We start from the raw sequence: 18,034 nt of genomic DNA, 5'->3' as shown, positions 1-18,034 counted from the left end.
AGGAGTTAACCAAACTCCTAAACTTGTCCCATTTTGCAAAAGGAAAGCAGCATAGAGTGACTGGAAAACATCACAGAGCGTCTCGGTGTGACCTTCTAAAGTTACAGAATTGAATGTCTGACCTAATAGTACATGTTTAAAAAGTTCTTTGTCACTTGAAAGGCATGAGTGGGGTTCTCTGAGCACCTGTTCTAGAAATACAGTAGCAAACACAATTTTAATCCTCAATAGACTGACTGTCAGCACAAAAGTGGTTTGCACAGAGCCTGGATATACAATATAGGAACAATGTTCTGCGGCACAAAGAGCAGATTCCCAGGGATGTGCTGTAATGCCTCAGGGTTCACATTTAAGAATATAAAGTGAATAAAATATCTAAAGCGATAGCAAGCAAAATTCTGGCCTCATCATCATCAATGGAAACTCTGCCATTGAGCACAGCCCCCCATGCAGCAAGGGGTAGGGGGCAGCAGGAATTGCCCCCCGTCTGACAGCACCCGGTGAGCACTGGGGATTTTTTTTTTTTAAGTACCGGGAGCTGGGGTGGGCAGGGGCAGCCCTGGGGCTTCCGTTACCTACCTGGGCTATACTATTTCTCATGGTACCCATCACCTGTCTCCTGATCATCTTTCTGCTACCCTTTCTCTACCGCGCCCACAGACAAAGCATAGACAAAGAAGCACCCGTATCAACAAGAAAGGGAACAATCTGTTTTCCCACAGTAACAGCTATTGTAGCATCAGAAAGGGTAGAAAGCAAAGGGGCTAAAATCTCTGGGTTTTCTCGGCTGTCCTAACACTGATCTTCACCTTCAAAGGACTGGAGAGGAGCTGGTCCAGGCGGTGGAGCTCAGCGGGCGCCTGGCTGAAACCGAGGGGTGCTAGCTGAGAGCGGGGGCCCCCGGGGTTTATTTGAGCACTCATTCTTCCAGTGGCCTTTCTGTTTGCCGTAGCGACAGACATCATTAGGAGTGTCAAAGGGACCGGGTAGCCATGGGGGAGCTGGGGGAGTGGGCAGGGATCAGGGAAGGCTGGGCTGGGGGGGGTTGGGGGCTGGTCCCCTCCCCCAGCCCCCCTTACCCTGCCCCTAGTACTTACCAGCTGCAGCCACCGGGGCCTGCCCAAATCATCAAAGCTCTCTGAAGATTCAGAGATCTTTGAATCCATTCAGACCTTTAAATTGGTCCCCTGATTTAATTCGGGTTCAGAGATTTGGCCACCGAATTGGGCCAAATCTCCTCCAAGTCAAATCACCACCCAAAGCTTTGCACAGCCCTACTGCCCATACTGCCAAAAGGAAATACTAAAGCATGGCACTATAGCAATGTCACAGTACAGCGACATGTAGACGTGCCCAAAATGTACTGTTTTCCTCTTCCTACTTCCTTCACAAGGGGGGAAAAAATGTAAAAAGGTTATGGAAGCATGGCTGAACTATATCAACTATCTATCCTTTTTAAGCTTATAAATGAGTTGCTACAAACATTTGCTATTATCTGATATCCAGTTGTATCCATTCTAAATCTTCTCATGCCTATTGCATACGCTGACTGCCAAAATAACCACGATCGCATTCAGCACTGAAACTGAGACTTTTATTTTAGGCTAAACACAGTCTAGGCCAAGTAAAAATGGAAATTAAGTTTGTATTTGAGTTCTGTAAGAAACAGAAAGAATAGATAGCAAAAGTTCCATATCACCAGGATTTGTGGTGGGTTTTTCTTTTTGTTTTTGTTTAAATCTAAGTCCCCAAGTCTTGAAAGCACATTCCTTCCTCTGCCCAGTATTTGTTCTTGGCCAGAACATACTGCATTTATGGAAGTATATTTTTGAGTACTTGGAAATAAGACAATACAGAAATATCTAGAGTGTTTGTAACTGTCATTTGTTTGGGTGAGATCGCATAAACACTACATATTTTGCAGTCTTTCTTCTGTAGATGCTTTTCCCTTTAAATTAAGTTAGGATACATTTTAGGCTGTTCCAAAAATGTGTCCGATGCTTCAAAAGGGATTTAGAAGCAAGTATAAAATTACACAATTTAACAAATCAGTGAGGCAGACTTGGTATTTATTCTGAAACTAAGCTCCCTTCAAGTCTCTGGCATGGAAGGAAAAAAAACCCAGAAGTGGTTATTGAGTTGGAATCAAGCAACTCTGTAACCAAATTCTGTCTTTAAAAACAGAGTAAGCACTCTCTTGTAATAAGGGACTAAGAATCCCACTTATTCGACTGTCTGGCTATTTAAGCATGGAGCTACTACTGGTGCTACTACCCTTGTGCTCCTACTCTTTTGTAAGAACTAATAGAGCTGGAATATTTGTTTAACTTGTATTTGTCTTTCACAGGTCCCCGGGGCAGACAGGGAGCTTGCTGGGGGAATCCAGAGAACAATAATGGCAATCCTCCAAGGCAACATGCTTTATTAAGCAAACCGCCCATCTCAGATTTACCAGAAATCTACCGTTTACACTAAGAAGGCTAGCTAGCAAACTCTACTACTTGCACTACGCTGCCTAGGGTGGAGGGTGCGACTCCCCATCCCCACCCTTTTTTTCAATTACTTATTCAGTGCGAGTCCCTGTTTAGCTCCAAGCCCTATTGGCCTTCCTGGTTCTGAACCTCAAGACTTGCCTACTTGTAATTATGTGTTTACACTACTGCGCTTACGCGCACAAAATTGAGCATTTGGAGAATATCATACAGGGTAAATTTGTTTGACCCTAAAGTTCAGACTTGCAACTCAAGCACAGGGTGTGAGGTTCTTGTGGGAGTGGCAGGCTAAACATTTGAAAATGGTTGTGTTTCTGCTTTTGACAGTCTAAAGCATGCTTTAGGCTATGTGTAGATGAAATGAGAGGAGTGTGTGCACAACACTTTAAAGTGGGCTAAATGCTTTTGCACCACTTCAATGGTGTCGGTGTTTGCACGCCTCAGCGGTGTATTGCACATTCATTCCAGCCACTATAGGAAATGCGGTGGCATAATGCAGCTTAAATGACTTGGGGAGCAGCAAACTAAAACTCCTTCAAGGAGTTTTAGGTTTGCTGCCTCTACAGCAATGGAGCAAAGCACCAGGCTCCGTGCAGCTCCACAGCTTTATAGGAAGCCTGGCAGCAGCCTGGGAAAGCAGGCTGCACCCAAGAAAAGCGGCGAGCCTGATCTTTTTTTCTCCCCCTGGAGTTTTCCTGCCTATCTGAGCTGCACAGGGGCCCAGTGCTTCCCTCCACGGCTGTGGTGCCCCCAGGACTGCTCGAGCCAGGTGCCTGCAGGTGGGGGCCACCTGGGGGGCACTGCCACTGCGGGGGAGAGAAGCACCAGCCCCGCCCCGGCCGCAGCCCAGGGACCATTCTGCCCACTGGCAGCTCGTCCTCCCCTCCCCATCGGAAAGGCAGGTAAGTCAGTAGGGTGTGCACACAATATGGTGGGTTAATCAGCCCTAAATTGAAGCGGTGTTTTTTTTAAATCCACCGCTTCAATTTAGAGCCCCCGTTTTGTCTACACACACATATTTTTTGTTGCTGCTGGGCAAAATACTATTTTTAACACTTCATTAAGTTTGAAAATAACTTTCATGTTTTTCTTTTAAAGCAAAAAAAAAATGGTTCTAGCTGAGTCTTATCTACATCAGATGCTTAATGCACAGTAGACTAATTCTACTGCGCATTAGCACACCGCAGCAAAAACTGTGCTAATGTGCAGTAGAATTAGTCTACTATGCATTAAGCATCGCAAAAAAGATTGTGCCCTGTTTCTACTGTGCATTAGCACTGGCTACTGTGTCTTTATGTAGTACCTCATATTAGAAGTACTAAACTTAATGCACAGTCACAACCACGCATTAATGCACGTGTAGACTTGCAACCCCTCCCCCCCAGTAAAACTTTATTTTAAAAAGAACGGTAACAGTTTGAAAGGGATTTTGGCCAGAAAGATCTCTACTGAATAACTAACCAGGTCTAGTCATTTCCCATTGGAGGACCAAAGTGGAAATTTGGGGATTTTTTTTTTTAAACATAATATTGTTGCCCTGAAGTTGCTAGTTTAGTAATGGAAGGAAGTTCAGGCCTTGTCTTCAGTGAGCTGCATCTGGAGAAGTTATAAAATTGATATCCAAAATCCAGGTGGAAACCAAAGGGAACAGTTCATAAAATAACTGTTTGAGGAAATTAGTAGTTAGGGTGGTGAAAACTGGAACTATTCTTGTCCGAAATTATCCAAGTGGAGGCAACATAATAAAACATTTGACAGTACATAATAAAGCACAATAGCAGAAAAGGAGACATAACTTTTTATTGCCACTCAATTCAGTCTTGAGTGTCAGATGTGATTTCCCCCCCCCCCCCTTTTTTTTCCTTACTGGTTTTGCACTTAGGTTGCAAAATTGAGACAATCTAGGAGCACAAAAATTCATCCCCCCTATCTTGAAGAGTGCCAAACTGAGCAAGGCTATGCTGTGGTTTTGAAAGGCTTGTGATCTTGCCCTACCCTCTTTTGCTTCCTGCAAACATTTTTCCATTAAAATAAAATCTAGCCGCTGGCATTGGGGTGGAATAAGATGTCTTGGGTTGGAATTTTTGTATTCCTCCCATGGCTATAGAAGTACATTAGTTTTGGCACGTTTATTAAATTTGGCATTTCTTCCAGTATGGAAGAAATGTTACTGCTTTGTTTGTCATCAGGGTGTGGAGTTGTTTTATTTTTTCTGTAGCTAGACTAAGTCAACAGATGATTTTAACATTCTTGACTATACAGCACTGATTTTTGTTGTTGTTGTTCTTTTTTTCTTCTCCCCACTATCCCTTCTTTCTGCAGTCACCTTGTGATAATATATTCTTCTCTTTTGTTATTTTTGTGGAGGTTACATCTACATGATGCATGAATTTCTCTTAAAGTACAGTTGCTATCTCACTCTAGTTTGACTTACATTATGATAAATGTTCCTGAAGGCTGGACCAGTGGTTGTTTTTGTTCTTGTGTGGAAGTCATGGTAAGGTTTCTCTTGATCCTTGATGAATGACCAGATGTTATAACCTGTTATTTCTAAATAAAACTTTTTGAGGACTTGGAAGTTTATGGGCCAAAGTAACTAGCTATCCACTTGCCTTATGACTGGATAGGCATACCTTAATTGATAAATACCGCCATTTGTAATTAGGGATAGTTCCAAAAATATCAGCAATTCAGACCCTATGGAAGTAAATGGGGAATTTGACTTTTCACGTTGAGGTTGTATCGTCTTCCTTTATACCCACTTATTGACTGGTGGTATGAAATTTCACTGTGACTGCCGAGTGCCTACAGAATATTTTCATCTCTCTAAAGATGCCTGAGGAGGGGACTTACACAGGGGGTTTTATAACTTTAATTGGCTGTTCGGGGTTTAATATTCTGTACTTTCCTATACCTCCACAAGATCAACAGTAAATGGTTAATAGTCTTTCCATTGTATTACTATTCAGCTTGCAAATGCTGACCAAGTAAGAAGCAAATCCAATGCAGCTGAACACTGGTCTTTAAAACTGAATGGCAAACAGCCAACTGGCTGCCTGTTAGCTCTTCACACTATAATAGGAAAAAGGCCTCCAATGGGAAACTCCCTTTCCTTTTAAGCCCCATGCCAGAAACAAGCAAACTGTACAGACTACATCCTCCTTCCAGTGTTAATTTAGGGTAGAACAAGCCTGTCTTAGGACCACTGTCTTTTTATGATTCCAATGAAGTGGCCAACTGGCAACAAATGGATTCCTCTCATTAGAGGAACCATAAGTGTTCTTAATTACGCTTTCTGAAATTCTGCCCCCCCATAATGAAAAATCAAGTTGGTAAAAGTCATCCCTCTAAGGTAATCAGTAGCACAATAATGTTAATGGCTATCAATTTTAAAGCTGTAGGCGAAGCTGTCATGTGATTGCCTATTGGTTTACAGGTCCTTCCCTCCTGTTAGAGGAGGGGAAAATAAAGGATTGCTTGACAGCGTCTACAGCTTGAAGTAATTTCCTCGTAACAGTTTAAGGGAAAAAACCCAAACTTATTAACATAGCACCCAAGTGCTGGCTATTCAATCCTTCAGATTTATAAGGTGTAGATTTTGGTCGTATACTAGACTTGCCTCTGATGTGTTCATTTATAATGGCCAGTAGCCAACTAGCTGTTGGTGGCCACTTTCTCAATAGCTCAGAAATAGGCAGCAAATTTGTCACACAACTCTTGTTAGCATTTTATACCTGCTGTGGCCATATTCTAGCTTATGGCACTAGGAACTTACAGTCAAATAAGAAGACACACACCAGCAACTTCCCACAGAAGATCAGGTGAACAATACAGATTGAATAGTGGTTTCACCTAAATCAGTTTTCCCATTAGGGAGTACTCCCTTTTTTGATTTTAAAGCTTTTCTTGGCTCAAAGAAATTGATTCCTACAGATGTAAACTTCTTGGCATGCCACTTTTACCAAAGTCGGAATATGCAACTATGTTTTCTGGGAGATTTTTGCTCCATCTAGTCTTAACAAGCCAGCAGGTCATGAGAGAAGTACGGGAACCCAAAATGTTGGCTTCCCGATGGCGAACATTACAGTTCTGATACAACGCCTACTGAAGGCAACGGGAGCCGAATGTAGCCATAGATGGGCAGCTGCTTTCTATACTACCAAAGTTTCTAAGTAGCATTTGGGGGTAGCCCTGCATGGAGCATGTTATGATCTGATATAGCAAGGGTAAATGTGCCAAGACCCACATAGAGAGGAATGACTCGGCTCAGAGAAATGCAGGATGGGAAAAAGCTTTTGGCTGGTATTGTGGTTGTCAGGATTCAGGAACAGCTGAAAAGCCAAAAGCTGGCCTCAATAATAAGTAGTAGTGTGAATAAAATTCCCTCCTACTAAATCTTTGTATGCTGCCCCCACACATAGATGCATACAAACTCATTATTTTCCTTCTATTTAGAATGGAAAACAGACTAATTATTACAGCATGAATACTGAGCCTTTTGTAGCAGTAAATAGTACATTCTCAGTTGTGTCGAGAGGTGAAACCCCAGTTCTGTTTCCTTTTAACTACTGATCTATCATCTAGTCGAGAACATACTTCACTTTCTCTAATCGCTCTTGTAAAGTTAAAGATCAAGGCAGAGTTCTCAGTTTGAGTGGGTGAATTGTCATCATGTTAAATGTTATACTTTGTGGATATTACTCTTGGACAAAGAACTTTCTGAAGGGAAAAAATCTCTCTGAAGCCAAAAAACATATGGCTCAGGCTTTTTCTTTCAGTAGGGAAGGGGTTTCAGAAGGAAATCTTTGCTTCTGATTTAAAGGATTTTTAATTTTTAGATAAGCTTCCATGATTACCCTAATCTATTAGTGTTTGGGAATCTTGAATATGTTCCTGTTTCTTCTTTTTTCCCTTACCTACATTACTGCATGATTCAAAAATTTGGGGAAGGGCAGAAGAATGTGCCAAGTGGAACGGATAGTAGCCTAGAATGCAGAGCCAGGTTTTAAATCCCAGCTTGGCTATTGCCTTCCTAAATGACCTTGGACAAGTTGTTTCTTCCTTCTGTACTTTAGATACTCCCTCTATAACATGGAATGGCACTTCATAAAGCACTTGGCACTCTACACCTGTGAATGTCTATTGATTATGTAGTCACTGTAACATAGCACTTTCTGCTCCTGAATGCCAACAATATGCATGAGTTGAGAGAAAATACTAATTTGATGGTACCTGGTACTATTAAGGGGAGTGGAATATTAAGAGGTGGTGAAGAGCAGGTGGAAATCAAGCTTTAGACGTGTCTTCACAACTCATTCAAACGTCAGCATGAAACTGAAAAGAAACCTGAGCAGCTCTGATGTTCTGAAACCTCAAAGATTATCTGGAAGACAGCCAATCTAGTTCTGATTTTTCCATCAGAACAAGTTCATCCATTTAGCTCTAAAATTAAGCAAAGATCATTTTGGAGTGTCAAAGTAGAGCATACATTTGAACAATAGATCAGTAGTTCTAAGCAGGGGAGCATCTTGTTGGAGAGCAGATGCAGACAAAGAGCTAATGCTTCTGCATATTAAAGCACTGATCATTGCCTTGATAATACCCTTGTACTCCTTTTCCCTCACTCAGGCTATACAGTACATGGAACTGATTCCAAAGAAGATGCAGCCGATAGCAGGCACAGAAGGAGCATATTACCGTCGTAGACAGTTGATGAGACAGCTTCCTATTTATGACCAGGATCCTTCTCACTGTCGTGGCCTTGCTGAAAATGAGATAAAGCTGATGGAAGACTTTGTAAAGAAATATAAAAATGATGCTCTGGGAGTTGGTGAAGTTGCACTTCCTGGCCAAGGTGGCAGTGCCAAAGAGGAAGGGAAGCATCAAGACAAAAATGCGGGTACAAGTAAGCCATCTGTTTCAACCAATGGAGCCCTCAGTGGTCCACCAGCAGAAGCAGAATATGTAAGTAGACTTCTGTGACACTAGAGACTATGTGCTGTAAGTGTTCCCATTGCCTAAACTTGTGATTTTTTTTTTTCCAAACAATGTGCCATGGCACCCTGGGCTGCCACAAGATCCTTTTAAGGGTGCCACAGGATTCCATGCAATATTAGCACTGTTAGGTGTGCAAATCCCTACAAATGATTCACAAGATAAACCTAGAGATTTTAAATGGGAATATATAGTGTCAAAAAATTGCGGTCAGCCTGAGTTCTTTGCAAAATACTAATTGCTCTATTGTTTTTCCATAATCAAAAAATAAGTGAAAGCTAAGAGCTGGCATTTTTCCAAGTCTAATGAGAGGCACCTTGAGTCTTAGCAAGGCTGAGAACCACTAGCCTAAGCAATGTTCAAGAACATTCAGTGTCGTCCAAACTTTGGCCATCACTGACTGCTCCTTAATCTTATCTTTAAATCAAAAGATGATTACCTTAATGTGCACACAATAACCTTAATATCATTGACTGTGGTTCCCAGAAACTTCAAAGGAAGTTCCCTGGTGACTTTGAAAATTAAGCACAAATTACCTTGGGTTGGGCATGAGAAAACACGGTACCCAAAACCAGTGACTGTATGTTACTACATCCAGGAGTATCTGAATAAGTCAACTGTTTCCAAGCCAAGTGAAAGTGAGCGTTGTAAATTACCCTAGGCAATATGTTAACTGTGACATTACAAAGGTGGGGCTCTATGTTTGAATTTGCACAAGCAATTGTAGATATTTCAAGGGCTTATCATTCAATAACTATGGAATGCATTGTCTAGACGTGCAAAACTGGGACTGAAATATGCACTTCCAAAAGAAAGGCTACAGATGCTTTCTTAATTTCTTGTGTTTAGAGGACATAAATCTAACTGACCACAACCTTTTAAAAGGGGTCTTGAGTGGTCAATGTGATCATTCCAAGAAATGCCTATCATCAAATATATTTGCTGAACTGGAAACTTTTCATCCTGGCACTTGCCAGGATAACTTGCAATGATTGATTTATCTTTTCTTCTTTATTTTTAATACAGAAAGACTGATGTAAGTGAATTTTTTTAAGGCAGCGTTTCCTTGAAATAATTATACCGGGTTGGGATGTCAAGTGCAGCCACTCTTCATTCCATATTGGGTAATGAGGACTCTTTTCCCCACTTGTATGTGACGAGCCTTCAGAGTGTAGGGGAACAGGAGGGTTTTTTTGAATATTTTAACAAAACCTCAAGCTGGGCAGAGAGTTGCAAACTGAAAAAAAAAAAAATTACCATCTGAAAAAGGAAGGTTTCCATTAAAATCATTTACAGCAGCCATCGTGGCAAAGCGAGTTTATTTAGATTGCTAGTTTATCTTTCCAAGTAAATACATAACTGTGGTGTTATTCTTCTTAGAATTTAAGGCTTTATTTTTCTTCAGGCACCAGCTGAAACTGAAATTGCTTCACAAACAGTTACCAAAGATACGTTTATGCTAACATATCACACTGCTGAACTTGGAGGCTGCCCTGCAAAATTCCACAGCAGCTTTTGCTGTGACAAAGACGTCTTCATGTTTCCCCGCACCCACTTGAAAAGAATCTTTCCTGCAGCAGTTAAGACAGCTGAGGGATGAGAGGATAAGAGCGCAAGAAATAAAGTCTGATTTCCTTGGCCTTGTATAATGATTTACAATTATGCAGCCTGCACAAAGATAGAGTGGTAGCATTTTGCATGCCCTTTGTATAAGTGCCAAGGAAGGAAAATGCAGCCAGATATAGGTCAGAGCTGACTTGGTCAATGCTAAGATTTCTGCTGCTCCAGTTGCTTTCAGGTCAGTTATGCCAGCACTGATGTGACTATGACTGTTACTACTGACTCTCCACTGCTGCGTAGTGCGCTGAACTTGAGTTTCCTGGTTCTTTAATTTCATCCTTTGCTGAAACATATAATAGATTGTTCCCTGCTACTACATCCACTCATATTTCCCTTCATACCCATGTTTCTGGATATATTCTCTATTCCTTATGTCTCCAAAAGGGGCATGGGATGTGGGGAACGAGGGCCTAACTTGGCACCCTGTTTCAGTGGGCATGTGTTTACAGCAGGGGCCTTATACCTGTGTAAACTAGTGAAGAATTGGGTCCGAAAACAGGCATTGCTGGTAGGATGCAAGGCAGGCCTCTGGCTTTACAAGGTTCCCAAATTGCTTGAAATGGTCCAGGACAAATTTTTGTCTTGGTGCCAGGCTCTTCAACCCCATTCAGTCATGCACAATTCCCTGGTCTCTCTTAAACACTAAGAAAAAGATGGGGGCTTTGTACTGGGCTGCAGTTCAAACCCTGTCCTGTTTGTCCTGGCAAACAGATGTATTTTGGTATCTTATTCCTTGAAGAGGCAGGCCAAGAGTACTGCAAAGGGTATTTTGACCCAGCACTTACCTTGCAAATGTTGTTAGCTTAACAAAAACTAGAGACATGAAAAAAATTTAAACCTGGCAGTAAAAGAAGTCTTAGCATGCATGAATTTAAGGGGAATCTGATACAGGTGGAGAAAAGAGTTACCAAGAGGTGTAATAACAAAGATGTATTACAACTAGGAGCAGTCTGAGTTGTTAAGTAGATCACTTCAGATCCAAGGATCACTACAGTAGGAAGCACTGCCATCTTTCTTTCTCTTGCAAACATCTGGATGCACTAACCTGAATACCACACGTCGCTGTGTTAAGCATTAGGCAACTTCATTTCTCCCAGCCTTCACTTCCTTGAGGAGATTCCAGCCCTATCCCCATCAGCTTTATCTGGCTTCAGGGAGGGAGAGTTTTCATGTGAACTTGAAGTATTAGGGCAGTAGTAGCAGTAGCCCATAGGTGTCCTAACCTTGAAGGGGAGGGTAATGATGTTGAAAAAAGGCTCCCATCCTTGATGCTATGATTGCTTAGTTTAAGGAAAGAGGTCTACCTGGGGACTCTAACAGAGGCAGAAAGGTAGAGCAATGACTTTTTTAGAAATTGGGTTCTGCACATTTTAAAAGGAATTTTGGAAAACCCATCGTTCAACGAGTAGAGATTCTGGTCTAATGAACCTAAAGTTTAAAATGAAAAATGCAGAAGCAGAGTTTCAGCCTTGTTCAGACTGATCTCCCAGTTCAGAGACATGGACTCTCAAATCAAGAGACATGATGTAGAAAAGATTCCAGGCCCTGGAACCAGGGCCATGAAGAGACATTCATGTCTAGAAGTGGCAATTTTCAACCATTAGAAATGATCCTGGGAGAGGGAGCAATACAAGTGCTCACAGCCTTCAACTGCCCCCTCTCCCCTTCTCCACATCTTCCTCAGACTGGGGTGATTTTAGTCTGGTGAAAGCATAAGGTCTAGCAATGGGGCAAAGACCCACTTTACTCACTCCTCACACTGGGGAGCCCAATGAGGAATGGGCAGGGAAACAGCAGCGGCTTCTCCTCTGCTCAGCTCGTAGGCTCTAGGAACCGAGTGGACTGAGACATGCGACAAATCCTCCATCCATTCCACACCAGGCACTCTGGGGTGCTTCTCTCCTGTCCTCTCAGTCTATGAGAGGGGCAGGACCAAGTGACCCCTGTGCCTTAGAAATCATAAGAAGTTTGGGTTGGAAGGGACTGCAGGAGGTCATCTAGTCCAACCCCCTGCTCAAAGCAGGACCAGCCCCAACTAGATCATCCCAGCGAAGGCTTTGTCTAGCCAGGTTTTGAAAACCCCCAAGGATGGAGCTTCCACCACCTCTCTGAGTAACCTGTTCCAGTGTTTTACTACCCTCCTAGTGAGAAAATTATTCCTAATATCTAGCCTAAACTTCCCTTGCTGCAACTTCAGATCATTGCTCCTTGTTCTGTTTTCTGCCTCCACTGAGAACAGTCCAGCTCCATCCTTGTTTGAACCCCCTTTCAGGTAGTTGAAGACTGCTATTATTTCTCCTCTCAGTCTCCTCTTCTTCAGAATAAATAAGCCTAGTTCCCTTAGTCTCATCTCAGAAGTCATGTGCCCCAACCCTCTCACCATTGTTGTCACCCTCTGCTGGACTCTTTCCCATAGGCAACGCATGGTGGGGGAGGCATGTGCCCCTCTGAAATAGGCTGCTGGTGATGGCTGCATGAGGTCCCTACCCCCCTGCCACTGACACCACCGGCGGTAGCTGCAGGTGGTCCCTGCTCACCATCACCGTGGGCAGAGGCTGTGGGTGGTCCCTGCTCACCACTCGCCACCATGGTGCCGCACCAGTTGCAGGAAGCACCAGTCTTTCCTGCTCTCTCCTTCTCTAGATTGGTTTATCCCAATCTTGCAAGGCGTAGGGAGCATTTCCCTATGGTTCAATTCCTCTTGGTCCCAGAAGGATTCAATCATTGGGAAAACTCTCTCCCAGGACAGACTTCTACATGTCTGGAAATGAGTTGATTATTCTCCCAGCACAGCCTTTTTTTTTTATTCTGGAAGAAAATGTATGAATGCCTGAACACTCATGCTCTCTTCTGGGACCTGTGATTCTCCCAGTAGAAACATAATGCCTGTATATGGCCCAAATGTTACATAAAAGACATATGAGAGCCATGTTTGTGTTGCCCCAATGAAGTAAGGTTAAACATGCTAATTGCGTATTTAAGTGCTTGTGCTGATGGAACAAAATGTTTTGGCCAATGTAAATCTCCCTAAGAAAGGGACCTGATCTCAAACAATCGGTCACACATTTGTGCCATGGAAAAAAATTCCATAGCTATAACAGGCCTCTTATTAGCCAAACTGGTTCTCTGCCAGGCACAAAACGGAGTCTAACTGACCCACCCAGTGTCAGAAAACCTTCCAGTATTGCAGCCAGAGTGTTGGAATCAAGCAAACCAAAGAGCCATCAATCAAAATTAACTACGGCTCTGAAGTTTGAGGCCAGCGGCCTCATGCATATTCAATGGAAGCACATTAAAAACATCTTCAACTGTAGAAACTTCAGTTATAAAAGAGATGTAAGAATTACTACTACTTATTGGAAATCCTTTCCTTGAAATGAAAAAAAGGATAGGGGCTCTTTGTTATCATTCACATATACCAGGTGGCAGCTAGCAAAGTCCTTTGCTCATACACAGAGAAATGGAGATAAGTGCCATATTAAAAGTCCCACTAAAATGTTAAAAAATGGTGAGGTTTGCCACAAGGAATAATAAGTGGGAATATAAATAGCACAATGTCTCTGATGCCTAGCAAAGACTGTGAATAATTGCCATGTGAAGGAACAGGGAAATAAGAGTTCAGTATTCTTATTGACAAGAAATGTGAGTTTTAACTCAGAGTTTCTTGTATTAATGATCTCTTTTAACACTCAGATCTCTCAAAAGGTAGGGTTATTTATTCTGGAAAAGAAAACACTTGAAGGAAGGATTTGATAACAGTCTGCATATACCTGAAGGACAGGCTGTCCTATAGAGATAGGCTTTTCTCTGTGGTCATAGGAGACCAGACTAGGAACAATGGCCTCAAGCTGCAGCACAGGAAATTTTAGGTTGGAGATTAGGAGGAACTTTCTAACTATGAGAGTGCTAAGCCTTGCAACAGGCTACCTAGAGAAGTGCTGGAGTCTCCATCCCTGGACATTTTCAGAAGCAGTTTGGACAGACACGTGCGTGGAATGATTTAGTCAGGGACAATCCTACGCTGAGCAAGAGACTGGAGTAGATGATATTTGGAGCTGTAATAAGATGCAGTAACCACACACACTATCTCCAACTAGTGCTTGCGCATCCCTTAGAAACATTTTGGAACTATTCTGGATGATAGGGTTATGCAAATTCAGCCCTGGAGTCTTCTAATTCCCTCTTTCCATTCCTCCATGGGAGGCTAGGCCAGGCCAGGCCTACCTGTTAAGATGCATGGATGTGCATTTCTTCCTCTCTGTATCCTCTTGCTGGTAAAAGAGGGGCTGGAGGCATAGCAAAACATCTGAACCCTAATGCACCACAACTGTGTTTCTAATCGTGCATATACAGAACTCCTTTAGGAAGGCTCAGAACTGGGGAACAGGGAGATGGCTAATCTGTTATTGTTTAAACTCTATGGAGGAAAACTATGGGATTTTTTTCCCCCCTTACATGGTTTTTCCTCTACATGTTGACCTGAATTCAAAACACAAATGAAATTGCTGTTTGTTTACAATGCGCACGGAAAAGATTGAATTACCTTCCTAGTTTCTGGGCCATTGAGAGTGCCTGCAATTCAAAACTTGTTGAAATCGTTAGCAAGAGGATTAATCTGGCAGAGTAATTTTAAATTGCAACCCATGAGACACACAAGTTGCTTAAACAGTACATCTTGTTTTGATAAAACTTTAACGAGAGTTCTTCAAAGACTACTGGTAAAAGTCTAGCCTTGCAGCCAGAAGCTTTTCTGGAAGAGACTCCAGCTACTACTCAAACACTTATTTTGATGACTTCGAAACAAAAACACTGACAAAGTGCAGACTCAGCAGCTATGAGGCCGATTCCAACTATCCAAAACTGTAAAACGGGAGCGTAAAAGGCAACTGGAAGCCACTAAGTCTGTTTATCAACTTAAGAGAAAGAGGTGTTTAAATATATTTTAAAACATCTTCAGGATTTTGCATTATGGGCTAAAGGAAGGGATAAACCCAACTGGTTCTTTTTCTAGTGTAAGCTCTCACTCTTTGGATACCTGGAGTCTGATTCTTTTTTCTTTAACCCAGGTATAAATTAAGGATAACATTAAAATCTGTGGAACTACTCAGTCTTAAACCAATGGGCATTAAAGAAATGATGGAGTGATGTCCATTTCACCCTGATAATAGCATGAGAACTCTAGGTGGTCAACAGGCTTCAAGGAGATTACAATTATACCTACTTTCATTAGCTACAATAGTACCATGTACATGATACATTAGCTACAATGGGACATGATCCGGGTCTGGTCTACATTATAGTTTAGCCAGGAGAAGTTAGGTGGTGCTGGCAAAAATAAGAGTGTCCTCAAACTTGCAACTCCCCATAGTATCAAACACCCTTTCCATTAGCACAACACCAGAAGGTTTCTGCCAGCAGTTGGCTAAAAACATGCGTAGATGCACATGTACTTTCTGCTGGATGCCATATCCTCACTAATAGCTAGGGTGTCCCATGGTGCTGTACATCCTGCTACCATAGATGCTGTAATGAAGCCACTGGAAGACCCACAGATATACATGCACTCTCCATGCATGCATTGCAGCTCCAAAGACTTGGGCTTCCCTATGGTGGCTTCTGTCTCCCAGCAGAAGGCTTCTGAGGTTTACAAGCCCCTGAACTTCTTTTAGACTGGCCTAAGTGTGAAAAACTGCTCATTTAACATAGTGTCTCTTGCTCCTTGCTTACTTCCTCTTTCAGACAGAATGCAAAGATTGACTGATGCTCTTTTGTTCAGTTCTTCCATCAGTTTTCTCAGATGTGGCAAAAATAACCTAAATCATACAGCTAATGCAATGCTAGAACTAAATGTTTTACATGAGAATGTGTTATTTACCCTACTGCTACATTATCTGTGACAAAAACTGTTTAACTTTCTAACAACTCTCCTCTAGACTATTTACTTGACTATCTACTCCTCTAGGCTAAATAAGAACGGAGAATTCATGAGAAGCCATATATATGGATTTTGTCTAAAACATGTTAACTATCTTCAATCATTAATGTTCCTTGTTTTGACAACAGTTTTGATAGACACATGATGACCAAAAAGTGTCCCGATTCAGTGGAGGTCATATCTTGGATTATGAATTGGCTGAATATTTCCCTCCCCTCGTCCCAAAAACACTTAATTTATTCTCCCTTCTAGTGCTGTGAAATCTGCAAACAGGTGATGCCTGCAAATTGCCCTGTGGTGTATGCTGACAGAGCAGGCTACAGCCACCAATGGCACCCAGCATGTTTCATGTGCTGCAAGTGCTCAGACCCTCTGGTTGACCTGATCTACTTCTGGAAAAATGGTGCAGTGTGGTGCGGCCGTCACTACTGTGAGAGCATAAGGCCACGTTGTGCAGCCTGTGATGAGGTAAGGCCTAGAATGGTTAAGGACATAAGTCCGTTCTGCTATTTTCTGCCCTTTGCTAGGCACAGAGAGAGCATCATAGTTTATTACTTATCTGTAACCATCTTCCTCCAACTCCATATACCAGGGAACCCTTGGTTCACATAGGCATCCTGCTCTTCTCTGGAGTTTCCTGATTGAGACTATGGGACCTTGCCCACCATCTGTCTGCCAAATGGTGTGAATTCCAACTTGTTTTCTGCTTTCCATTGGTGCTGGAAACACATAGGACAAGCAAGTTGGCTATTGAGTTAGCAGTGTAAGGCTGAATAAGTCTAGTGTTCAGGTTCAGTGGTGGAGAGGTGATGAGAGCTGACTATTCGATTTCATGCCAACAAAGGCCTGATTTTGCTAGACTCTGTCATATTGGGCCTAAATTGCTTCACAAAGGGATGGATTCAGGTTCTGATCCAAAGATTTTTGTTTTAAATATGAAATAGTTCATGCCCAAGAGCCCACTCCACAGCCGTGTAACTGTTCAGAAGCTCTGCCAAAAACATAGCAAACTGATTATTGAAAATATATTGTTTTAAAATGCTTAGGCACTTCAATGTACTCAGGGCTATGTAGTCCCGCATACTGATGGTTGACTTTATAATTGTAGTCTCCTATATCTCCTAAAAAGAGGCTAAGGATTAAAAGTCTTCAGAGAAAAGCTCTGATTTGAGATTGCCTGTTTTCTGTGCTCCACCTGGATGTTGAAGCCATTCAGATCTGCACTAAAGAATGAGTTTTGTAGTAGAAGAGCTATGTAACTAAAGCAGATAGATGTGGTATTGTTGCCTGTAGTAATCGGGGACCTAGGCTTACAAAAGGATGTAGGTGCCCGCGTGGACTATTTTGATCCGCTGAATCCCACTTGGCTGTTGCCTCATCCTAGGAGGTTCTAAAGTCCTTCCATGCCTCAGTTCCAACATCCAGCACCTCAAGTTCTGCTTCTGGCCAAGACCACGAGCATTAGGGCTGTGTGAAGCTTCAGTTGCTGATTCAATTTGGCAAGGATTCGACCCAAGTTGGCGGCCAAATTTCTGAGTCAAATCAGGAGACCCTTTAATTTCTCCAAATCAGATCGGAACGCTCCAGATCAATTTGGAGAGATTCAACGATCGGACATAGACACAGTTCTAAGTATTTTTTCTACGTACCAGGTGGCTTATGAATGCTGAGATGCTGGGGCGGATGGAGCGTCCCACAGGAGCATGGGGGGGTCCCCAGCGCACTCAGCAGTGGCCCTGGAAGTGAACAAGAAGCACATCCAGTCCACTTCCGGATCTGCCGGGGAGTGCACCAAGGACCCCCACCCTCCACGTGCCCCACTCCCCAGCTCAGCGACTGGTGCCTCCTGGGTCTGGGGGGGCACCCATGGTCCCTCTGTGGCCAATCACTGAGCCAGGGCACACTGAGCAGCAGACCCAGAAGTGGATCGAAAGTACTTCCGGTCAACTTTCAGGTCCACTGCCGAGCATGGAGGCCCCCCCCCCCCCCCCAC

The 18,034-nt window shown here is 42.8% G+C and overlaps 1 protein-coding gene across 2 annotated transcripts in view; it reads left to right on the top strand.

The window, feature by feature from the left end:
* Positions 1-18,034, top strand: part of LMCD1 (LIM and cysteine rich domains 1) — a 70,494-nt gene that overhangs the window by 45,231 nt on the left and 7,229 nt on the right. For both annotated transcript variants that reach the window (XM_019504699.1, XM_019504698.1), the window contains exons 4-5: positions 8,121-8,456; positions 16,294-16,509. In XM_019504699.1, coding sequence (XP_019360244.1) covers positions 8,121-8,456; positions 16,294-16,509 — 552 coding nt within the window. The remainder of the gene's footprint in view (positions 1-8,120; positions 8,457-16,293; positions 16,510-18,034) is intronic.

The sequence above is a fragment of the Gavialis gangeticus genome, unplaced genomic scaffold (assembly GCF_001723915.1).
Source record: "Gavialis gangeticus isolate Ggan-Ray unplaced genomic scaffold, GavGan_comp1, whole genome shotgun sequence".
Lineage (NCBI taxonomy): Eukaryota > Metazoa > Chordata > Crocodylia > Gavialidae > Gavialis > Gavialis gangeticus.
The sequence above is the reverse complement of the archived record's forward strand: the minus strand, read 5'-3'. Positions and strand labels throughout refer to the sequence as shown.